Source organism: Stegodyphus dumicola, chromosome 3 (assembly GCF_044657685.1).
Source record: "Stegodyphus dumicola isolate Sdum_Otavi_A_Nest chromosome 3, ASM4465768v1".
NCBI classification, from domain to species: Eukaryota; Metazoa; Arthropoda; class Arachnida; order Araneae; family Eresidae; genus Stegodyphus; species Stegodyphus dumicola.
Genome location: NC_140770.1, coordinates 30,120,135 through 30,147,094, shown reverse-complemented (window position 1 = coordinate 30,147,094; position 26,960 = coordinate 30,120,135). Strand labels below are relative to the sequence as shown.

General features: G+C 29.5%; 1 protein-coding gene across 1 annotated transcript in view; it reads left to right on the top strand.

Moving 5' to 3' along the window:
• The window catches only part of LOC118183385 (uncharacterized), a 124,494-nt gene extending 98,406 nt beyond the window's left edge, over positions 1 to 26,088 (top strand). Inside the window, exons 6-11 of the mRNA XM_085812688.1 lie at positions 202 to 330; positions 4,130 to 4,234; positions 4,341 to 4,460; positions 7,862 to 7,984; positions 13,315 to 15,288; positions 16,286 to 26,088. Of these exons, the coding sequence (XP_085668814.1) occupies positions 202 to 330; positions 4,130 to 4,234; positions 4,341 to 4,460; positions 7,862 to 7,984; positions 13,315 to 15,288; positions 16,286 to 16,297 (2,463 nt within the window). The 3' untranslated portion in view covers positions 16,298 to 26,088. The remainder of the gene's footprint in view (positions 1 to 201; positions 331 to 4,129; positions 4,235 to 4,340; positions 4,461 to 7,861; positions 7,985 to 13,314; positions 15,289 to 16,285) is intronic.
• The last annotated feature ends 872 nt before the right edge of the window (positions 26,089 to 26,960 follow it).

Below are 26,960 nucleotides of genomic sequence, written 5' to 3'. Positions count from 1 at the left end.
CCGCTTAAGATTAACTTTTACCTTTCATAGCTTAGTAATTTAAAAGATAAAGAAAATATAAAGTTCTTTTCTCATTTTGCTCAGCGGTCAGTATAAAATTAACTTCTTTAAATATGATATTGATATTTATTTTATTCAACTTGTGTAACTAATTTTTTAAATCTGTGTGAAAAGCTAAAAGAGAAATATTCCAAAATCCAGGCCTCGCAAGTTGTTTACACTTTGAGAGACCTGTTTCTTGCTGCACTTGAATTAAAAAAGAAGGAAATAGAAAAGGCTAAAGAAACGCAGAATGATGAAGCACAGGATGACCAACAAGATACAAAAAAGGTAGTTTTGGTAAATTTAATGTACACATATATTTGGGATTTTTACTCTTTATTTTTAAAAATTTTTTCCATTATGTTCCAATTTAGTTGTCTTAAAGTCACAGCAGTTTTATGTGGCCAGTTATTTCCCATAAATTAATTATCATTATTTTGACTTTATTTATTCTGACAAGAATTTGAAGAAAGATCAAGATTTTGAGTACAGTTTTGCATTATATTCTTTACTATTAAAAAAATAAATGTGAGTAAAGCTCTAGAAAATCTGTAGATGTGGATTCTTAATTACCACTGTAATATAAATCTTATTCATAGATTTGAAGATGCAGATTTGATTAATCTTCTTTCATATTTGTCAAAAGATTATGGTATGAATTTTTATAATAAGAATAATCACTTTGTTTGAGAAGGGGAAAAAAACCAGGCTGATCGATGAGCATGTATAATTTCTGATATATTTTTTAGTAATTTTTCTCCAAGTTTCAAAACTATCAAAATGTCATGTGCTGTTTTAGCTGAAAGCTCTCAGTATGTAAGAAATAAAGAAGTTTATAATTATTTACATTCAAATATATGAATTTTTTCTGTATGCATTAAAAAAAATTGATAACCCCACTTGAAAAGTTTAAGTAATATAATGTTTGATTCAACACATTATAACTATTTGAAATAAGTGCCAGTATAAAAAATTAATATTTAACTCTCAGTATGTTTGAATTACAAAGTGTACAGAATAAAAATTTCTTGTAGAACCGAAGTTTCATTTTGGTTTTTAAAAAAATTCCCATCAACTTCTTTATAGATCATGCATTTGCCCTGCATGCAATTTAAGTTTGAGACAACTGTTCTGATTTCAGTTTTTATATTTTTATATGATTAGTTTTTATGTTATAGGTATACATTATATCAAATGTCATCATGGTAAATTTTCATAGGTTTTTTTGCATTTGGTTCTTGTATTTGCAAAATTTTTGAAGAACTATTTTATAATATAGTAGAAGTCCAGAAATCTGCAATGCTTTGGACCAAAGGTTGCACGGATTTTAGGATTTTGTGGATTTCAGGACAGAAAAGATAAATCATAATAGTCAGACTAAAAGTGCAAAATAAATAAGACATATTAGATACATTTAAATAAATTTATATATACATTATTACATTAATTTATTATATATGTGTAAAGGGGTCGTTTTAGATAGGGGTCATAGAAGAGTCCTGTATATTGTAACAAGTATTCATTAACAGGTTTAAGTTACACACGGACAGTACATTTAACTTTAAGAAAAAATTACAGAGCAAAAGTCTGGTACAACCTATCAGGTGGGAGCCTTGGCTTTTGCTTAAGTACTTCTCTGGCTACTCACCAGAGAGCAGCCTTGTTGTCACAGTTAGTCCAACAGTTTATGTTAAGGGATTGGTTACATGTGTTAAATTATTATTACATATATATCATATTATTCATTTATATTAGTGATTACAGGAATATTTAAAAGCATTTAAGGATGCATACAATTAAAGACACATGAAAATAAGGGATATTAAAAAAGCTTTTTTTTTTTTTTTTTTTTTTTTTTTTTTTTTTTTTTTTTTTTTTTTCTTGCATGTTTCAAACATTTTTCTGATAGAGGTTTGTTTTAAAACTTTAGAGTGCTCCAGAGTAAGTTTTTTTGTTTTTTGTTTTGGAAAATTATATAGACTCATAATCTCTTTATTCTAAAAATTTTAGGTATTTTTCACCATGTTCCAAACCTTCATTAAAAGATTTTTCTTTCACTCCTATCAAATTCATTATTTGTATCGGTGTCAGAATTGTTTTCTTGCTGTGGCAAGTTCAAAACAGAGCCAATGATTTCATCATCAGTCATCTGATATGCCAGTGTTGGCTTATCTGAACTCATCATCCTTTCAACAATGTCTTCTTCTTGCAAAGCCTCCTAATTTATTCTTTCTTTTGAATATATAAGCAATTCTCTTGCTTTAACTCTTGCTGCACTAAGCCTAAAACCGGAAAATTCACTGTTATCACTCTCAGTTTCAATAAGCAGTGAAGATGGACTTACATTAAGCCAGGCATTTACTAATGTTATTACATTATTAAATACCTATTAATTCATTAAAAGGCATTTAATAATGTAATAACACGTTATTCAGTTAACTAGGAGAATAATGGGAAACAGAATTTCTTGATTCAGCGATCAAATAAATGCAGTCTTTGATGGTGTTCCCCCCACACACGCACACACTCACAATGCCTTTTAGCCTCTTAAATGAAATGTTTCATGAAATATTCAGTCATAAGTTGTTTCCTGAACCAAGAATTCTTATTATTCCTGTAAATCACAGGTAAGGATTTTACTCCATTCAGAGCTCTAAGATTGTTACTCTTATCCAGTACCACTGGTGTATGTTTGTAAGTACCAGCTGCATTGTTCCTCTAGCTTCTTTCATGCCTGATGGTGCACTTTCTTTCCCTTGCCACAATTGTCTTTCTTGGCAGACATCGCTAAAATCTCCCAGTCTCGTCCACATTAAAAACATTCTTCTGGACTAAGATTTTCTTCGGCCACTAACATAGAAAATTCATTAAAAAATTCCTCTGCAGCATTTTTATCTGCTGAAAGTTTTTCCCACTTGCTTTCAGATAACGTGTACCGTGTCTCTGCTTAAATCTGTTCAGCCAACCACTGCTGAAATCGAACGGCTTCTTTATTATTAAATCAGCATGAATCTGTTTTTTCTTTTATCTCGGGAGAATGATTATGGGATACCATGAAATTGCTACGCCATCACTATGGTATGCCGGAACCACTCGTACAAGACAGCATTGTGGTTTGCCGATTTCGCCTCGTACAAAGATTTCAAATTCTGGTGGTAGAATCATTGCTGCTGTAATAATTCAACAGCTTTCTTTATTTTTCCGTGTATCATAGATGGTCCGTGTCACAATTCCATGCGATTCTGCTATGAACCAAGGAGTATACCTGCCTCCATCTTTTGCAAAATTTCCACTTTTTATGTTACTGTCAGTACAACGTGTATACGTTTTTCAGCGTTGCAAGCAGTAAAATCACAAATGCGTTTCGGATCTGTCATTGTGTTAAAAAGCACTGAAATTTAAAATATTTTGAATTTATCCACAGAATATCCAGATTTAAAAAAAGGCAGCATCAAACAATCTCTTGAAATAACGAAGCTCAGAAATTACAATGTGAATTGTGAACTTGAAAGAAAAGTTGAGTGAACCATCTGCTTTTTTACCTCGATGCAAATTGGAGGGGGGGGGATTTAACCATGATATCAATAATTTGGTATTTCCATTATGACTCATTATTATTCAGTAATTATGATGTCATTATTCAGTAAATATTTTTCTTTGGTATTTCATTCTCCATATAATGATTTCTGGAACCTATAAATTGAATGTTAATATTTTGAGAGGTAGCATAGATTTCAGGAGTTGGCGGGTTTCAGGTCAGCAGATTTTTAGTATTTGACTGTATTTTATTAATTCAATTAACTAAAAGAATAATGTAAGTAAAAGCAGTTTGTACGTAATTGAAGTATAATTATTATCAAAATAAAATTTGTTTTCTATGTATTCTTAAAATTTACAGCATTTTCCTCATTAAACATGAACTGAAATTTAATTTAAGCAATTTTTCCATGGAAGATAAAAAATGTTCTTAACCACCCAATTTGCATTATATTAATGATCTGATCAAAATCTGATTTAGTAGTTCTGTTTTATTTGTAATAAAGAATTTTTCAGCCTTTAATTATTATTTTTTTTATTATCCTTCAAGTGTATTTCAAATGGATCTGCGGAAGCTCCTGCTAGTAATACTGTTCCTATTGAAAATGGTGTTGATAAAAGTCAAAATCATATAAATCATGAACTTTTATATTCAGTAAGTGTGTATTAGATGTTTTATTTCATGCTGTATAACTTCTTTTTTCTGTGTAAATTCATTTTATTACTTTTCTATTTAAATTAATTTCTAAATTTATGAACAGAATACTGTTTCACTGCCTGAAGAAAGTATAGATGATACTTCAAAAACCAGAACACCTGAAGCAGAATCAGCAGTTGATACTCTTTTAGATCTTCAGTTTGAAATGGATACTTTGCAACAGGTAAAAATGCTTGAATTTATAATGTATACAGCAAATAATTACATAGATTTTAAGGTTTATACATTTAAGAAATAAATTACTATTATTTTAAACCATAATTTCGGATTTTGTAAAATTCATTGCGGATTAATGACGTAACTGCATTTAAAACACTGTTACACAGTGCCAGGTACATTCCTATATTGAGAACATAAAGCCGGTATTTAATTCCTGGATTCGCATTTACTCAATACAGGGCATTTTATAAAGTCCAGGAAGACAAAAGACATTTTATTACAAAAGACATGAAAGCACTTTACTGAAGCACACGAAACATACAATGACGGACACAACTACAAATTTTCTTTCATATTCCAAACTAAAGACTGACTTTGGTTCTTATACATTCTAGAAGCTAATATCACTCTATTGCAGTTTTAATTCACTTCACTTCGCAATATCCTCTCCTGTTGAAACTTGGGGAGAGTCTCAAACTTATAAAGTACACTTGAATCAATCCAATCTTTTATGTGCTTTCTGAAGCGCCTACCATAAGAAGTATATCTTTCCATTATTACATGATCAGCAGACATATCTTGCCATTATTACGTTATCAGCAGACAAATTAAAATCTTTTAATTTTAATTAGTCTTAAATCAAAAGGTTTTTTGAGAATTAGATTACTCATCTACCATTTTCTTATTTTCAGTTAACATTTTTTCAATAGCCTGTAGCTCTAATGAGAAGACGTGTATTGGTTGCAAGACTCTTCCATATTGAGTTTTAAGTTGAATGATGCAAACTTTCCCATCTTAACCAGGAAACAGTTTAATAATCTTTGCTATTGGCCAAAATAAATGCTTTTTATTATCAGTTAAAGCTATTTCACCAATTTTTGGTTCGCATGACAGTTTTTCATGGCATTTGAGTGAACTCGTCAAGCTATTCTTTTCTAAATTTTTTTTAAATCATTAAAAAGTTTTCTTTATTTAATCTTTTATTCAATTTCTGGGAATACACTTCGTCAATATCCCTAATATGGAACAGCGGTTTTGGATAAGAAACTTAACGGGGCTAAGAGAAGTCAATTCGTGTGCATCTTCTAATATATATATATTAGAGATCTACAACTGATAATTAATTCGCAGTCTCAGATCACCGTATCCAATTCCTTCTGAATATAAATTTATCTGAAGTGCATTTTAACAATTCTTTTGCAATGTGAACCAACCTTTCCCATCAGAACAAATGCTCCTTCATGTTCCAAACTAAAGACTAATTCTGATTCTCATTTAATCTATGTAAGCTGATGTCACTTTACCCCAGCTCTAATTAACTTCAGTTCACAAAAGTCCTGTTCAACATGTCAAAATTCCTATTTGGGTAATATATTTTAGTATGAATCTCTGTAATAATATTGGCATAATTTTCTTGCTTAAAAATATAACAACACTGTAATATATTTTTTTAATAAATATATCCCCTTATGCCATTTTCCACTCTAACATGAGAAATGCAGGATTTTGTAACTCTGGCCACATATGACCTTGGATTTTGGTGAACTTTGTAAATGAACTGTTCATAAATTGCTTTATAAAAGAGCTGTTCATAAATTGAAATTCCAGCGAGAAATTTAAATATTGGCTACATTGTTGGCACTGACTAACTGGCTTCCTGTTATAAAGCAACTCATCCATATGAGTTAAAGGCTTTGAAATGTGCGACCAAAATGACTGTACTGAGAATCCCTAAAAAAACTTTTCTACACAGAATAACAATAAAATTTTGGAATAAAAAGTGCTAAAAGTTAAAAAATAATGAAAACTGAACTCACTTTTGTTAAAGGTTACATTATTTTATTACTATAATTGATATTTTTTTGTTACTGCAAAACACAGTGTAAAAATATATTTTTAGATTAGAGGGAGATTCCAAAGAACAGGAAATTAATTGTATGCTGCATTTTTTTTTTAAGTTAATTTGACAAATGATGCCAAATATAGCTCAAGGTTCATCTCTTTGGTAGGATCTATATTTTATTCTGTAATCTTGAAACAATACATCTGATGGAAAAATTTATGTTTATAAATATATACTAATTCTAAAGATCAAAAAGAAATTCACAGCTGTTGATTACAAGACGTTAGTAAAATAAGTAAATAAACAAAAATATAATTTATTATTTTACATAAATATTACAGTAATATTGTATTTAGAAAGGTGATACTTAATATATATAGCTGTGCTGTGACACAGTAGTCAAAGAATCGAAATGAAACCCCACAGAACAGCTCCAAGAAAGTGAAAAGAGCAAACGATCAAGATTCCGCATGACCCAAATTTGAAAGAGTGATCAGAATCAGATCTACAGCTAGAACAGGAGTGATGAAAAGTACAAAAAATCACAACTACGAAAGACCCAGATCTGCCACTAGTGTCTGAGCGCAAAGCAACGGGGAATCCAAGGAACTAATTCCTTGAATCTACATACTTTAAACAAATCCTCACACTGCCAAATTGGGGGGGGGGGGGAACTAGCCATTTGTAAATGGAGGGTTTATTTAATGTTTTGTTTTTTAAACACTAGATGGAACACAAGCAAGCCAAAAGCATGCAATTATACATACATAACACACATACCCACGTAAAAAATAGGTCAGAGATGTTTTTGGTAAATAATAAAGGAAAGACTCTAATGGTTACATTAAAGGGAATCGATTCATTGGCATGCTTCCCAACAGCTCTCAATGAACTGTTAATGAAGAACTGCCATTCCATTTTTGCCAGAGTGCTGATCGTTCGTTCAGTAAAGTGAATTGGTTCTTTATATCAATTCCAGAATGAATCATCCATCTCTAGTCTGCATGTCACCTTACTAGATTCAAACTAGTGGTTTTAAGTCTGGAATTGCTGAAAACCCACCGGTTCCAGATCTTGGACTTTGTACTGTGTTAGGTTTTTTCCGAAGTTATTTCTGATGTCATGTTTTTTTTTTTTTCCCTGGGTGAATACAGCTGTAAAATGAGGAAATTATTTAGTTCAAATTTATTGATGGACTGTGCTCTTACATCAAAATATAAGTTAAAAGTTATGATGATGTAAATTTCCATGAAATAATCAATTTCATTTGAAAAGTTTCACAGTGTAGTTTTAAATTTTCCTTCCAAATAATAATCAGATGAATTTGAAATCAAACTTATTCAGCTGAGTATCTAATTCATCATAACTGAGCAGACCACATCATGTGTCTAATCAGGAAGTATTCAGCTGAAAAAGTATTTATTTATTTATTGTTATAGTCTCTATTTCAGTCAATCAAAAGGTGATTTTGATGGAAAAGCAGTCATACATGTTTAATTAAATCATTATTAATTGAATTGTATGAATTAAGCATGCTACTTTAAATATTTTTATTTTTCTAGGGTATTTCTCAGATGGATCATAGCATTGCATCAGCTGCTTCACAGAGTTTGGGTTTTTCATTTTCAGAAGATGACATTTCAGAATCCAGCAGTAGTTCTGTTCCTACTACATTCCAGCTAAAGGTTTGATTATTCCTTTATTATAAAATTTTCAATATTTAAAGCCATTTTAAAATACATGTTTAATTTGACTGAATCCTCATGTTTTCTATGATCTTTCTAAATATGAATATTTTCTTCTGTGTATCACCATTGTTAGAAGTTTATACAGAGAAGAAAATGTGATAACACATCACGTGTTAATTTAGTGATTAGTTGATGCGTTAATTTTTATAGCGTATTTTAATGTTTTGTAATGTTTATTTTTTCTTACTATGTTAATTTTACTGTAATTATTACCATAGTGTTAAGTTGAATGTACAAAGCTGAAATTATAATTATATTATTATTAAATTTTAATTACCGTTATAAATCTGAAACTTTTCTGTGTATATGCTTTGTGTTATTACTAGAAATTTTCAAGTAAGTAAATTTGGAGTCTTTATTTTTGGATTCAAAATGAACTTTTCATTTACCCAAAATTTTCCATTGATTCCATTAGCTTGAAGCTGTTTAAAGCACTAGGGATGTAATTAATGAAAAGATAAGCACAAATGTCAACTGATTTGTTAGTACTAAGAACAACAAGCATCTGATCAGAAATTTTTGTCAGGAAATTTGTAGCATTGCTTGATAAAAAGCTAATGATTTCCATCAAAATAATCTTCTGTCTAAGATTAATTATTATTATCTTTACATGTGTCGGGTTGGCAAGAAAGTAATTTCGGTTTTTTTAGTGTGAAATGGAATTCAATTTTTCTATACAAAAAAAAAAATAAATAAATAAATAAATAAACTTTAATCAATCAAATATCTCCCATTTTGTTCGATGACATTTTGCCATCTTTCTGGTACCTCCATGATTCCATGCTCATAGAACTTCTGGTCTTTAACAGGAAAAAATTCAACCAAGTGTGAATTGAGATCATCATTATTACTGAAATCTTTACTGTTTAGAATGTTTTGTAAACTTCAAAATAAATGATAATCCAATGGTTCAAGATTGGGGCTATATGGGGGATTTGGGACCATTTTCAGCATATTTTATTAATTTCTGATTATTTCCACGATTACTCTGATAATTCTCCAATATGCAATAATAATCAAAGTCAATCTAAATCTTTTGTGTACTAATATTAACTTGCATTTTTGACTTCAATTTTGTTGTTATATTATTTATTTCTTTTTGTGTTATAGTGCTCGCAGTGAAAGAAATTCACTGCCTCTATAACAATTGCTGACTGAAAACTAGTGTGAAATATACATAGACTCCAACTACTACGGATTCTCCGTAGTTTCTACGGAAATTCATGAAAAACTACGAGCTACGAAAAGTATGGAAAAAACTACGGATTTTACAGAAACAAGAGCAGGAGAACCAGTACGCAAAACGGAACCAACTAATTCATCCGATGATTGGCTGAATACTCGTGTTATCATATATCACGTGTTGAGTGCGTTCCTAGTTTTGAAGAATTAGCCAATCGTAGCTCAGTAACTCCAACCGTTAACAACTTATCAATAGTTCCACCCAATTGTCTGTCTCCCAGGTTCCTCGCTGATGCGTGTTTAGGCTGCATTCGGCTGCATTGTGTAGTTTACGGCGAGAGCTTAGCGTGTGTCTTGTGAACCGTGAATCAGGTGAAAGATTTTTAATCATAATGCTGCCTCGAACGAAGAAGCCAAAATTATCAAAGCAGAAGTTTAAAGATTCCTATTCTTCAGAATTTCCATGCATTAAAGTGTCCGAAATTTCTGTGAATCACGCACACAGCAGTGTATGCAACAAAGACTTCTCAGTTGCTCATGGCGGAAAAGATGACTGTAAACGGCATGTGTTTTCTCAAAAGCATATAGAACTTGGCACCGTAAAATCTAAAGAAATAAGAAATTTCTTAATAAAAGATGATGAAACAGATCCTATAAAAGCCGAATGCTATTTTGTTCGTTTTTTAATTGAACATAATCTACCGCTTTCTGTTTCGGATCATTCCAAAGAGCTTTTCAAAGCAATGTTTCCGAATTCTGCCATAGCAAAAAAATTTAGCTGCGGTCATACCAAAACTGCTGCTATTGTGAAAACGCTTGCAGAAAATACTGCTGCTGATATTATAAAATCAGTGTGCAGTACATCATTTTCTCTAAGTACTGATGGAAGTAATGATAACAAACTGTACCCATTGGTTATAACATACTACAGTAAAGAAAAGGGAGTGATAATTACTTCATTGATTTCTATTTTAGAATGCACGAATAATACAGCAGAAGGTATTTTTAATTGTATAAATGAAAACTTTAAAAACAAAGGTTTAGAATGGAAAAATTGCTTATCATTTTCTTCAGATAATGCTAGTAATATGATTGGAAAGTTTAAACGTGTAGCATCATTTATCAAAATGCATCAACCAAGTATAATCACCCGAGGTTGTCCGTGCCACCTCTTGCATATAGCTGCAAAAAAAGCTACTGAAAAATTAATTGGCTCAGAAATTGAAATGTTGATAATAGATATATATTTTTACTTGGAGAAAAGTTCGAAACGGAAGCATAGCTCCAAAGTTGCTCAACAAATTTTGGGACAGAATGCAAAATCTCATAAAATTTTGAAATATTGCAGTACGAGATGGTTGTCTCTTTTAGAATCTATAACAAGGATTTTGGAACAGTGGGATGCTGTGATAAATTTTTTTGGAGATAAACCAGATAACAGTGAGAATGAAGGAAAGAGATTGCAAAACATTAAAAAAAATTTACAGTCACCGACCACCAAATTGTACTTGTTATTTTTGAAAAATACTTTGCCTTTGTTTATAACAGTAAATATTAATTTGCAACAACAAGCTCCTTATATACATAAATTGAGAAGAGAACTTTTTGAACTTTTAATGAATTTATTTGTTAGATTCGTAAAACCATCAGTAATTTCTAAAGAAAATGAAGATGTTACTCTAACGTCTATTCCATTTCAGAAGTATAGTAAACAAAAAGAAAATGAAAATTTAGTGATTGGTGCGGAAACAAGACTATATTTAAAAAATGCCAAGTTGAATGAAAGTGAAGTGAAATCATTTTTCAATTCTGTGCGAGCTTTTTTTGTAACTGCATGTTCATATATAATTGATAAATTTCCACTGAGTGATCCATTTCTAAAACATGCTGAAGTTGCTGACATCAACTTGAGAACTGAAGTCTCATTTTCATCTGTTCTTTACTTGATGAATACTTTTCCATCCATTATTGATGAAAAATGTCTTAATCAAGTAGAAATTGAATTTTCCATGTATCAAGTAGATGATTTGAAAGAAATTGTAGATTTGCGTATTGATATAGCATGGGGAGAAATTGAAAATTAAAAAATATGAATGGGTGTATTAAATACAAAGTATTGCCTTCTGTAATGCTTGCTGTCTTAATAATACCTCATTCAAATGCAGCTTGCGAAAGAATTTTTTCTATTGTTAAAAAAAATCAGACGGAATTTCGACCAAATTTAGGTCTTAAAACTCTTGAAGCAGTTTTGATTGAAAAAATAAATATGCAGGCAAATGAAGAACTGTGTTATAAAAAAACATTCTCAAAATCAGAACTTAAGCTTGCTAAGCATGCTACATATAAATCTTTGCATTCATAAATTATGCGTATTTTGTTTAATACTTATATGTATCATTCTTGGTTATTTAAATTTTATTTCCCTGTAGAAATCATATCCAGAATAAAGATATGATTTATAGCTTCTGATTTTTTCTATGATTAGTAGTGATTTGAAGTACTTTTTATTAGTGAATGCTTGAGGAGTTAAAAGAAAATTTCTAATTAAATGTGCATATAATTTACAAGGTATATTTTTAATTATTCAGTTTTATATGTATATGGATTTTAAATGTAATAAAATTGATTACAATTAATTATTAATTTAAAATTAATGAATGGTTAATTACAACATATGCTACGCGCACATTTTCAAAGTTGTAAAAATGTCGTTCGCGTGTTGACTACTGACAAGGTTTGCTGAAGGTTGGAGTCTATGAATATAATACCTTTAGCAGGCAATATATAACTATTTGAATCAGGAGTTCTGCATATTTTTAACTGCTTATTACATCATTATAATGAACTGAGATTCTGCCAGAAAATAAACCGCAGTGTTTTTCGGAATGAATCATTGAATGAATTTCTAACATGAAATCCTTTCTTCATCCTGCAGCTTTTAACATTTGATTCCAAATGCCTTCATCATTAATATGTAGATATGTTTTGTGATCATTTTTGCATATTTTATTTCGAAGTAGAACTCGTTTTTCTTTAAAAAAATGGTACTGTTGAGTTATCAGGACTGGATTTAGAAATGTATGTATGCAGGTTTATATGGATGTATGTATATGTGTAAGTACAAATGTATGTGTGTGTATACTATGCTCATACATATACACAGGCATACATTCATGCATTTTAGAATCCAGTCCCGATCACAGATCAGTACCAAAAAAATTAGTATGTACAACTAGGTGTCACCTTCCTTGAGTTGCACCTACCGGAATTTATATGGCATTAGTGCAAAGGAAATGAACACTCTTTTGAAGTCATAATAACAGAACTTTAAAAAACTGCATGTAAAAATGCTTCCAGAAATTATATGCAAGAAATAAGTGAGAAAGTATGCATACAAAATAAATGTAAGTGTAATTTTTAGCATTTTTCTCATAATGTTTTTATGACTTCTGTTCATTTTTTATTTGACAACTTGTTTTATTTTATGCAATTCGTGCTCTGTCCCACCCCCCTCATAGTGGCCATTGTAACACAAAAGTATCTTTCTTATGTCTTTGCTTGTAAACCATGGAAACATACAATGTATAGACATATTACATTATACAGTATCACCTCTCATGCCAGTAGAAATTTTAGTTCTTTGGCATTTATGTTATCTGCTGTTTTTAGGAACAATTTACAAAATTGGAATTTTAATTTTCATAAATTTGTAATCAAAAATAATTATTCTGAGAAAAACTTATGGTAATCCATGAATAAATGGATAATTATATTTACCATCAAAACTAAGGTGTATTCATCCAAATTCATACAGATTTCAAAATGACTGAATAAAAGTTTAAAAAATTAAATGTTTATTAACAACTGATTTGCTTGAGAGAATGAAAGATTCTGGTATACATGTGTGAAATTTGTATAAAATGTTACATAAAATTTTCATTTTTATATTACTTTTTTTTCCAATTATCATTTTTTTTTATATATTTTTGGAAGTATATGCAACCTTAATGCAAAAGTTTTCATTTAAAATTATATTTCTTTTCCTGTCACTGTTTCTAATGCTTGTTTAATGTATTTCATTCCAGCTGGAGAAATTATCATCTCTCTATCATGAGACTTTGTCAATGTCTTCTCGATCCTCATCTACATCAGATTATAATGCTTTTGCATCTGAGATTAAAAGTGAAGACGCAGAAACTGTCAAAGATGTATCTGTTAGTAGTACAGGCGTTATTCCTAATCATAAAGTAAGCCCATTGTCCAAAATTTCACCTGAAAATGCCAGTGCTATTGCAAAGGCTTTAAATGAAAAACCTGCTGTTGAAGATAGATATGCTGTGTTTCAGGATATTGATTCGTTACCTAGCATATTTGATAATCCAAACATTATCAGTTCTTCATGCACAAAAGATATAGATGAATCCTCGAATGTTACTAAATTGAATGACAGTCAAGAAAGTGATAATAATAGTGAAGCAGTAGCTGATGTTAAAACATCCACACCAATTGTTTTTGCAGAGCTAGATCCATTAGGAAACCATCCTTATGTTGACAAGAAATATTTTTTTCAAGACATAAAAAATCCTCCAAAAAAAGTGTTAAAAGATTTAGCTGGTGATAGTGGAGAATTGTTTCCAAGTTCAAGTGACTTGAGCTATAGTAGTACAGAAATGATACACAGTTCCACAAAGTATGATAGTGGTGAAGTGCAGCTTTTCCAAAGTTCTTCAGAAGCAGATATTTCTCAAAATGGACTTCGAATGCATAATTCTGATGTTCTTGGATTTACTGTTGATCAGAAATTGTTTAATGCTTTCAGTGAAATGAATGGGATTTCAGAATCTCAGGTTCCACCTAAACTTCCTCCTAAAAGATCTGTAAATGTTCCATCTCCTTTTATTGATACTGCTAATGGCCAAGATAATTTTCATGAGGAGATCGGCTGGGAAACAAAAAATCCATTCAATCCATTCATCAGCGAAGAATATCCCGATATCCCACCACCAAGTTCACCACCACCTCCCCCTCCACCTCGATTACCAACAAAAATTGCAGAACCTTTAAGCATGTCGCCACCTCCACCCAGGCCTCCAAGTCGATCCAATGGCATACCAACTCCTCCTTTGCCAAAAAGAAAATCCCCTTTCTCTTCAGCCAGTCGTACTTGGTTTTCATTTGATCAAGAACCTGTTGCATTTTCCATTGCCTCCTCCAGCATTGAACCTGATGCTAACAATCATTTTGTTCCTCCTATTCCATCGCCTGCTAGGAAATTGCCAACAGCTGGCAAATTTGAGCCTTCTGCATTGAAAAGCTCAAGTGCTTCCAGTAGTCCAGCAACATACAGGAGATTATATAATCAGAATCTTCATTTATCAAACTCTATAGTAGCAAAAGAAATAGATGACAAAAACATTAAGCCAAATGAAATCAAAAGTGGTTCTCCGCATAAAGTATTATCTCGACATTCCTCCATAATGCAAGAAAATGATTCGTATGTAGTTTCTGGATTTAATCCATTTACAGATACTAATTCAGTTGCTGATCTGACATTTCCTGAGTCTACAGAAAATTCTAAAATACTGAATCGTTCACCACCATTACCTCCTAAACCTACTACTATATCACGACCTAGGCCTTCACCAAGTAAAAAAATGCTAGCAACTGCTGATATAACTTCACAATCTAGCTCAAGTCTTTCAGTTGTAGAAACATCAGATGGTATACATTCGTCTAGTTCTTTAGTGTTTTCTAGCAGTGAAGGTAATAAAAGTGGTAGTAGCTGTGAGGCCTTTCTTAGTAGCACAGGAAGTCAGTCTGAAATATTTCCTCAGAATGTTTTAGAAACAACTCAGCAGTCTTCCAATAATAGTCAGCCAGAAGATAAAGCATGTGAATTGAGTCCGGACAGTATATTCCGCCGGAAGAGTGATCCTTTTGCTGATGACTTCTTTTTGTCTTTACCAAAAAAGTCATGCAATAATGCATCATTAGCTATAAAAAATGAAACAAAACATAACTGCTCAAATGGTATTGACAGTCACTTTGAAGACTTAAAAGTAAGTTGAATTTTATTTTATTTTAAATTAGGCTTGTATTTATGTAATGCTATATGTATTTGCATTATTTTGCTCTAACAGCCACTAAAATTATATCACGATAATTCAGCAGCATTAGTCCCATGGTTCCTCCTTAGTAGTCATCTTCACCTTTTTCTCCTTAACTATTGCTAAATAATTAGTTAGGAAACCAACGTGTTTTGCTGCATTGGCTTGCATTTTATAAAGTTTATTGTAAAACTGTTATTGCCTATCAACATGCCATGGATCCTTTTCAGACACTACACCTTAACCCTTTATTTTCTTGCAACATTTTATGGACTAGAGCAGTGGTCGGCAAACCATGGCTTATGAGCTAAATGTGGCTCTTTGAGTATGGCTCTTCTGCAAAATAGCATGTCCAGGTGCATGTACATAAAATCAAGAAAATCTTGAAAATACAATGAAAAGGCTGTCAAATTTTATAGAAGCATGAAAACAACTCCAACAATGTTATTCCTAGGATTTTTTTTTTTTTTTTTACCAATTTTGGCGTTTTGATTGTACTGATTATGCATCAAAGTGTGCTGTCATATGCCACATTTTAACTAATGAAATGCTTTGAATTAATATACCATTCAATTTTAACTTGAATGAGAAACCAAATAACGTAAAAAAGTAGTTTTGTTTCAAAATATCAGGATTTTTATGCTTAGACCTTTCTAATCTGAAGTTGTTTCCAGTATCTGAAACAAAACTTTTCCTACTGAATTTAGGCGACATAAAATACATAGACAATGGTTGGGTTGCATATAATATGAAAAAACTTCAAATTGGAAATGTCTAAAAGCCCAGATATTTTGGCACGAAATTTTGGTTTTACGTTATTTGGTGTATCAAGTTGAAATTGCCATTGTACTGATTCTGTATTGATAAATGGCCCATTGTACTGATTTCAGTAGTTTTAATTGGCTATTTAATTTAGATTACTAAACTCATTAATATTTTTTTATTATAGGCACCTACTTAACAAAGGATTGTATCTTCAGTTGTTGCACTATATTCATATATTCTCTTTGTTCAAAAGGAGCATATATAAGTTATCATGAAATATCTCATGTGAAAAACTGTTTAGAATAACTATATGCTTAGTTCCTGTTAAAGAGAAAAATAGGCCTTACAACTTGCCATTCTTTACTCTGTGTGCCACAGTATTAAGAGATTTTTTTACATGAAATGTTTTTATTTATAATATATTCTATGCATCTGTGTTCAGACTTTGTAAGATCTGATAGTTTTTCAATTTTCTGTAACTTTCATGTTTTGTAATTTGTTATATGCAACAAAATTAGGGGGACAATGCCCTGTGCATGTCTGAAGTGTGACTGTATTTTTCATCTCTTTTAGTATGTTAAAAAAGTGTGCCATGTTTATGTTGATGGTGGGTGTATGATTTTTGATCATCTCTTTGCAATCTCAGTTGTAGATATTCTGGATATAATTTCTTTTAGAAAATTATAGTGTAAACTGTTCAGATATATATGGTAGATCTCTGTCTAATTTTGTGCAGTACTTATGAACAAAATATTATGTTGTTTTATATATTAAAAAAAATTTTATGTGCACATTTTATGTTTGAGCTCGAAGAAAGGAAGTATTTCTTTTGTGAAAGTGTAATTCATGTTTGAAAACAGAGATCAAATAATTGTAAATGTTAAAATAAAATTCTAGCTTGTAAAAAGAAAAATTGGTGTAAATATTGCAGATTTATTAGGTCGTAATTATAAAGTTTCCTAATATTAAATCTTAGAACTTAATTTTTGATCAAAATTAAACATGCTTACAGTAGTGAAAAATTATCAGTTTTTAATTTTTCTTTACTTTTGTTATCTTTTAAATCAAAATTCTGTATTTTTTCTTCAGATGATTTGTGAATGAAACTTTAGAAAAGTTTCACTATTCATATTTAAGGTGGTGTAAATAAAAATTTCATAATTTTAGCTAGCCATTTTATGCACGGGCTTATTTAATTAAATAGTGATCTTCCAGTTCTGTTAACTATTTTAATATCAACTTTATGTGAACAGCATTTTAATCACATCATGCCTAGCATAAAAAGTTAATATTTTGTTTTTAAAATCTACAAAGAATTACAACTTTTCACAGTTTTTAGACTTTATTATTAAAATTTTAACTATTATGAATAATTAAGAAAATTTCTGTCTATCTTACTTATGCATTTTCTGTAATTTTCAAAACAATGTTTCAGTGCTTTAATGTATATCGGTAAATTTTAGAAAATGTTTGAACTGTGGTGTGAGTTTTTAACATTAGCAGGATTATTTTCAAATGAATTAAGTTCAGTCAAAAGTCAGTTTTATCAGATGAATATATATTTTTTTTTCTTGAAGCAGGTACATAGCACATAGCAGGCACAAAATCTTTAAGAAATTTTAGAACTTGTATATACAATATTCTCAACATTCATTTGGTCCAAGTAGCTATCATAATGAATCAATTTAGTTACAAAATTTATTTTTCTACATAGAAACTGATATAGATATTTGTGTTTGATGGGTACTTAAGCTATCTTTATAGTTTAGGATTAATATTAGTGCTGTTTTGCAAAATTTAAATTTTAAAAGAATTGTAATAAAACATTAATTACTTTAGTAGTACATATGCATGTATACACTCATTTTAGTTTTTAAAGAATCAAGATGAAATTTCTTTTGAAGTGAAACCAGAGCGTATGAATAATAAGATAATTTTAAACTTTTCTTGTTATTAATTATAGAAAAAACAAATGTACTTTTATTCTTCAGGTATCAAAAGAAATATAGAAGCTTTTGATTTCTCAAAAGAAATTACATTATTAATTTAATGGTGAAATAATGTTGCATGTATTTCATAATGCACTTTAAGCAGCTTAATACATTTCTACAGTATATTTCAGTTTCTTTTTGGATTTTTTGTAATCATTTGCTGTCCTTAATTTTGTAGCTATTCAATTTGTTTGTCGTAATCATGATTTGGTTTTGAAGCTGTTCAGCTTGTTGCTTGTGCCATTTCATTGTTGTTAACTGATTGGATTAATTTTCTGTTAAAGTGTCACTTTATTTACTTTCACTTCATTCTGCATTTTTACAATATATTTTAGTTACCTGTGTTTGTGCTATGCACATGTCAAGTACAGAGACAGTCCCCTTCCCAGTAAATTTATATCCATGTAAACTTAACAGTTAAAAATGTGAAGTTGTGAATGTGTAATATTTAATTATAGTTTGAAATAAATCATTTGATGATTTGAAGAAAAAATTTATTACTATAAAGGAAGAAAATTTTTACTAAAATAAATATGATAAACTGTTTCCATTACATTAAGATTTACTCTTCTTGCTTACATTAGAAGAAAATAATGAAATGACCTTTCACAGTGTTAAGATACTTGTACTCTTTAGATGAATTCTGATTCCATGCAAAATATTGTATTTATATAGTAAACATATTAAAATTTCATAATAATAAGCTAGCCGTATTAAATTATAAGTAAATAATTTTGTTATTCATTGCTTTGTAGTCAATTGCTATATTGCATTTTCTTGTTCAATCATAATTTCCCTAGCGTGCAGGAAAATGACGTTTCTCTTGAGAATTTTATTTATATGTAATTTATTTTATTACTGGAATGCTGGGTTTTTTTTTTTTTTTTTTTTTTTTTTTAATGCTTGATGTATTTGGAAATAATTTTATTTATGCCTAAGATAGATCTGATAATCTTAAAGTTTTGAGTGAAGTATTTTTATTATTAGTGAATTTAGATTGTTTTTAAATTGTTTTAATATATGGGCATTTTTAGATTTAGTGTATATTTATGCATTATTTTCTATTTAAAAAAGTTTAAGCATTGATAAACTTAGGAAAGTTGTAACTTCAGACCTGTTGAAATTTTTGTCCTAAATATATATTTAATTTCAATATGTAATTTTTTGTAATATTTTTATTAAGAATCAAAATTTTCCTCAGACTTATAATGAGCGATTCATAGCTGCATAGCCAAAATGCTGTTGTATGGATTTATTTTCCATTTCATATTATGTTTTCAGATTTAATGTTCTTTTTGTAAGTGGGATTCTCCTAAAAAAAGGGGAAAATCTTATGTCTAATTCAGGAATTCAAATACTGAAAGTTTCATGCACATGCCTTCTCATATTCAAGGTGAAACAAATATGAAGTCTCATGTTGAAAGCACAATAAAAATACTTAATCTCATTCTCTCTTCATAAGTATAATGCATACTGTATTTTAGAGTTATTAATTTTTGTCATAGCTTATACAGGGCTACATAAAAGATTCTATCATTCAGAAGTATTAGATGTGCAGTTATGAAATGACTTTTGAAAATAACCATAAATTCACCAGTTTTTTATATCAAGACTGTTAATTTAAATAAAGTTGCTGCTTCTACACAGGGGAAGGCGTGGGACATATGCCTGTTTACCACTGTTAAACACCAGGCGTCCCCGTCTTCCGTCACCTGTTACCTATATCAAGACTGTGGTTTATGCAAATTATCAGGATGTGATACAACTGTGCGGTATTCTAGTGAGTGAGAGCAACTCATTAGAACATTCAGGTTTGAGCGCATATACTGTTGAGGGACCTTGTTTATGTACCCCCACTATTAAAAACGTTTGAAGAGCTCAAAGAATAGATCAGTGCTGCAGTGATGACCATTGACGCAATGACATTGCAAAATGTGTAGAACGAGAGTTCAGCTACTGTCTGGACATATGTCTTATGACCCAGGGGCACATACAGATCATTTATGCAGAAAATTTTGATGAGTTTGCAGTTATTTTCATATATCACTCATATTAATGCATGTAATAAATACTTTTGGATGTGTATTTATTTCAAAATGGATGAATCTTTTATAATAGTCCTGTATAAACATATTATTTTGCATTATCTGCCTTTCATTATAGCTCACAATGTCAAATTATTGAAGTACTAATTTCCGTTACAAAACCTTTATTTCACCATCTTTAAAATTACATTCACAAAAATGGAATTAAATCAAGCATCTTGACTTAATTCCATGAATTGTGTTTATATTCATATTTTGCCATTTGAGTTTCCATGATGAAGTTCCTAAGTTCTTTATAACTGTAACAAATCTAGATACTTTCTTCTTTATTGTGTAATTATATAAAAATAGTCTTATCTATATTTATGTTGCTGAAAACACCTCAGCCTGCTGACATGGATACTTTTTGATGTTAGGAGCTGACATGGATACTTTTTGATGTTTTTTTTTTTTTAGTATTGCATTGCATCAGTGAGGATTCACACCTGAAACTTCTCAATTTGCAGTAGCTGCTGTTCAAACAATTTATTAAGATTATTTTTAAATTTATACTGATAATGGGCTGTAATGAAATATTTATTATAAGAGCATCAATATTTTTTTCTATTTATAATAACATTATGTTTGATTATATAGAATTCAAAAATTAATAATGCCATATATGCGTGTGTGTGCATTTTTTTTCACTTATTTTGAGTAATATATACTTAAAATGTATATTTTCTATTTTGAGAGCATTTTACTTTCTATCTACATGCATTTTTTTAAAAAAATGTTTGAAGGCATTACTTTCAAAATTGATAAAAGAGAACAGACCTTCTTGTGTTCATTCATATAATGATTTTTGACAGATTTTTTGTTGTAAAATTTTAATCTACTTGATATAGATAATTTATAGTTTTAATAAATCATTTATTTCAATGGAATGTTATACAATACCAAATATTATAAATTTTATTCAGTACAAAAGCTGTTTTGTGTCATTTTATCCTTGCTTCAGCAACAATAATCAGTTGTCATTTAATATATCAGTAATTACCTAAAAAATATTATTTTCATACTACTTTTTATATTTTTATAAATTAAATATATATATGTGGTTATTTTTCACCGATTTAAGTCATTCAGAATTCAGAATGATTAGCCTGATTTCTCATTCTGATCCAGGATTTATCTATTTTGGAAATTTACTTCCTGTGGTCAAAACTGTGTCATTTCATCTGCTGCTCTTCACCTCATGAGTACTCCTACTAATTAATGGAAGACTGAATTTTCCCCAATTTATTCTTTCAAAAAGTTGAGAGAGTCATTTGTTGAGACAGGGATTATTACATAATAAATGGTAGTTGGCTTGTTACACTTAAACAATCTGATCAGCACACACTTGCCATAAAGTTAGTAATTTTTGAGTGATGCATGGATATGAAATGCAGCTCTATTTTCCATCATGTGTAACTATTCTAAATTTTTGCCTTGATATTTTCATTCATCTTGGTTTAAAATAGGATTTTGACCTTTTTCAGAAGCTGAATTTATTGAAACGAGATGTGATATCCAGCTGTAATATTCAAAGATAGATCATACATATTAAAAACAAATTAAATGAAGGCAATAAATGTTGGATTTGCCTCACTGCTATAGAACTTTATTGACGAATTCTGTTGATGATGTATTGCAAGAAGGAAGCTATACCTGCCTTTCTAACCTAGTTAAGATTGAGATAAATACACCACAGACTGCAAAAAAAAATGGTTTGTGACGAACTTATTATTAACTTCAGAAAATTGTTGAATATTCAATATTTGTTAAATGTATGTTACCATACATCAGTCACGTACAATGAAAAATATACAGAAAACAATTAAGCTTACATAGCATCTTATTGTGAAAGAAAAATGAGCTCTATTTCCCTTAATTCTCCCTTCACGTAAAGTTTTTTTTTTTTTTTTTTTTTTTTTTAAGCCACAGAGCTCGAGGGCTCATTGTACTTTAAATAAATAATGTACATTCATATACATTATTTAACAAAAACATAACTAAATTCAGATATACACTTTTTGAACATTCCTCAAATTTATTATTCTGTTAAGAATAATTTGTCTAAAAGAAATCTTTAATAAATATTAGAATTCAAAATCTGATTAAGGTCAAAGTAGGGTTACATCATCTATACAGTTTTAGTTGACCAAAATAGATGTTTGCTTTAGAATAAAGTGGCTTTCAAAGAGCAGACAAAATGAGAAAGAAAGAATCTGTGGAGGAAAGCAGCAGACAAAATGGCATCATTTCAAGCTAGCACAACAGTTTTAATTTTAAGATTATGTAGATTTTTTAAAGTTATGGAAAAAACACAAGCTAAGAAAACATGACATTTTAAAAATGCAGAAATTCTCATTTTCATATGATGTGCATCTAATTAATACATAGTGTACAAGTACAGAATTACAGTGAACTGAAATTAAAGTGATCATTTTTAATATTCCTACAGTTTTCTTAAGTTTCTGAGTGATCATTTTGTAACATTTATTATTTTCTATGTATATAATATTTATTAATTTTGCATATTAGTTTCATTAAATTTTGTATTAAGAAGTGATGTTAAATATGATAATGTTAAATAATGCACAAATGTAATTATGTGTTTATACACTTATTTTAATCATTTTACATACTTAAAATGCTTTTGCCATTACTATGCAATCATTTGAATGATTTATTGCTTTGACAGTGACTGTATGATAAATTTATTTACCTGGTGTTTAAATCATTTTAGAATTTTTAAAATACATTTGCTTCACTTTTGAAGTTATATTTTTAAAATTTTATTTCTGAACATTAAATCTTTCACTTACAAAAATATTTTATGTACATTTTTTTAACTATTGAAAATGACAGATTGCATCATTTTTCCGATATATTCTTTGGTGAATAAATATTTTTAAACAAATCATTTCTGATTTTAGAAACTTTTCCAATTCTCATGAATGAGTGAAATAAAATGTGGGATGTACTGAATTCCCAGAAAATATATATTTGATGTAAGAATAAATAAATACAAAACATTTCAAAATATAATCTACTTGCATGCTAAAAGCAGCAGCAAGTGGCGGTAATAATGCTAAATAAAGTAAAATAGTACATTTAAAATTCATCCCGTATCCAGTTCAGAATTAACCAAATGCAAAAAATAAAAACTAGAAGCACAGTAGCAAACTGCATGAAAAAGGCAAAACATGTCAGAATCAAAAATGATAACGAAATTTATGTCATTTGCTGCATTGTCGCCAAGGGATTGGTGGAACAAAATAAATATATCAGCTTCTAGGTGCTGGCATAATAATGAATGACACAAATTACTTTTATTGTTTTTCTGAAATTATTTGAAGTATTAAACTTTGTGTCTTTGTTGGCTTACAGGCCGATTTATTTATTTCTTTCGTTGCTCCAGCCCCCCTGATGACAGTGCAACGAAAGATGTAAATTCCCCCTTTTTTTTTGTATCATTTTGTTTTGCCCCTTTGCTGCAGTTTGTTATTGTTCTGGCTTTTGCATTTGGTTTATTTCAATTTGAATATGGGGTGGATTGTAAAAGATTTGAATTTGTTTTTGAATAAAAAGATAAATTCATGAATTAAAAAATGTAGACCATTCATTGGTAAAAAATAAATTTGTAATTCTTTACCATTTACATTTTTGATGCAGTTAAAAATTATAATTCATCTTTTGGTCTTTATTTATAGTTTTCTGATCAACTTTAAGCTATCAAGTAAAATAATTTTGCCATCATTTTTAATAAAATGCAGTGAATCCTCCCATGGGAACTGTCCATGGAAGTGATCTATATATTTTAGAATATAATTATGTATCAGTATCAAACATCATTTTTTAAGATGATTTAAGCATCATTTTACTCCATCGAAGATCAAACTCATCTGGAACTATGGATGATCTATCTTCTTTTTAATTAACTGAATAACTTTAGTAACATGTCTTCCCATATAAAAGTCATGAAATGATTTATTATAGACTTTCCCATTATTCATATTAAGAAAAGTCTTTCCCATGCTCACTGAATGACTGCTCATTAAATCTGCTTTATTCAGTTATTAAAATTGCCTTATATTTTAAAGCAGATAGAAAGATGCTAATGAATGCATTTTCAGTAGAAGTTCCTGATAAACAGTCAAGCAGTGATTCAAGCTACATAAATATGTTTGTGAATTGGAAAAATTTGGTAATACTTATCTATTAAATATTGCATTTATTAAAATTTCCAGTTTATAACAAAAAAATCGGTATAATAAATTAACTTGCAAACAGGTATAAAACAGGTATATCAAAGTATAATAAATTAACTTGCAAACAGGTATAAAAATTGCACACAGACTTTAAAAATAAGTAAAATTACATTAAAATTAAGATTTGTGATTGGTTTGTGGTGAAAAAGCTCAATGTATTTTGAGAAATAATGTTGTTTAGCAGAAGTTAATTATTTTACATGCATTTATTTTAGAAAAAATAGGATGAATTTCATTTCTTATTCTTTGTCAATGTTTTATTTAATAATTATGTAATTGTGCTAGTTCTATATTTCACTTAAACATTGGCTTTTAATTTCATATTTTTTTTTAATTTGAAGTTTCCTTTTTGTTCAAATCAACAAATGTTAGGGCTCAACTGAAATTGCTTGTCCTTTCAAGATTACAATAATGCATAAGTTATTCCTGTAAGTATGAAAAATGCCTAATCAGTCCAAGAGTTAAAATCCAGGTATTGTTTGTAAATAGTCACTGTGCAGAATTAACACTAATATAACTTCTTTGATATGTTGTTATGAGTTAAGTATAAAATAAATGGTGTAAAATATCCAGAATGGTTATTTTAAGGAAATGAAACAATGAGATTGCTTTATAGGCAGTGCAAATTAAGGCTACATTGAGAATCTCATTTGTTACTTTCACTTCTGCATCTAGTAGTTTCAACCACTTATTTAGTCTGATATGTAGATGCGAGGAAGCTTGCTATCTTATAGATTATTAATTGCAAGTTTTTAAATGAATATCTCTTTCCCCCTTCTTTTATTTGTTTCTTTTGGGGGGCAGATTGGGATTATATTTTTATTGTTAAGACAAAATATTCGAGATATATACACTTTCATAGAGATCTTTTTGAGGAAAACTGGCTCATATTTATGTTACAGGTAAAAAACTGGCATGCAGCCAGCCTATTCGCTTAGATATTAACCCAGGTCAAAATACTAACATTTATTTTATACTTAAAAAGCTTTGAGTGCTTTTAGCAGTCAGCTTCTAATAGACTTTTTTGGGGGGAGTAAAACAAATTGTTTTAATTTTATCATATTTTTTTTTCAATTATGATCTACATTTTAATCTTAGAAAGAACATATTTGAATAACGACAAAGCACACTGGGACTATTTGCCATAAAGGAGATATGCTTTCATGGAGGATCTCTCAGGCCAAATGGCTTATATTCTTCTTTCTCATAGGAAGAAAAACCATGTAAATGCTCTTGTGGCCAGCCCTTTTACCGGAATTTGAACTTGGGTGGTTCTCAAACTACCATAGTTTGGTGGTTTTATTCAATCAGCCACTGATGGGCTCAACAAAGAATGATTGGATTCAAAGACATAATTGTCTGAAGCTTGAAGGGGATAAATAAAACATTAGTATGTTACAAAGACTTTTCATCACCTGTGACATGCATATCGTAGTTGAATTCCAATACTGCAGCCAAATATTCAGATTCATAAACAAAATCATTACAAAATAAACAGTTAAAAAATTGAATTTTTGAAGTTAATTGTAAAATTATTAATCCAAAAGTGACTTTTATCCTATTTACTTTTTCTTAAAGTTTCTTTGTAGTTCTCGGTATTTAGATTTTCACACACACACACACAAAAAAAAAAAAAAAAAAAAAAAAAAACAATTTTTAAAGTCGTGCATCTAACTTTAATTACTTGACTGGAGTTGTATTAAGTAATAACTATTTTCATGCAGTCTTGATAGCAAAGTAGCAAATCAATAAAAATCTTAAAACTAAATACATTTTGTTGTAGTTATGTTTGTAATGGCATATTGCTAGCTGACCTCTTTGCATCTTTTAATGCAGATACATTTGGGCAAAAGGATTACTAAGCACATTTCAGGAAAGTCTTCCACTTTTTGTGTTTGTATCTTTAGCGGTCTGTAAGATAAATATTGTTCACAAAATTTTCTTTTTGCTGCACACAAGTATTAAAATCTTATAATTTATATCTTTGTAGTATTTGTATTTCTGAACTTTGTACCTTTCTGAAAATAAGTTTGTGAAAATCTTGAAAATATCCCTCCTAATTTCTTTTAATTTGATTTATTTTATACCATTAATTTGTCATATGAATTATATTTATGTGTGCTGAAAAATACATAGGCTGTGATTCACAGTAATTTACTTTTTACCTATATTACATTTTGCAATTCATTATAAACTTATTTTCATCAAAGTTTTTCTATAGTTTTGCTTTATTACAGTTCTCTTTTCTTAGTGCAGTTCTTATTGCAGAGAAACACTTCATTGATGTGAAGTATACTGATGCATTTAAAACACAATAATCAAAATTATAATAGATCATTTTGTATGTTTATGTAAAATCATATTGAAAAAAATCTACTTAAATGGTTTTTCGTTTTTGCATTATAGTATTTAACTATTTTATAATTAAAAAGCATTTATTTAGAATGTTTCACTTTCACACAGGAGCTTAGCTAGGAAAAGTACAGTTTAAATCCTTCCCTAAGAAACTGTTGAAATAAATTCTT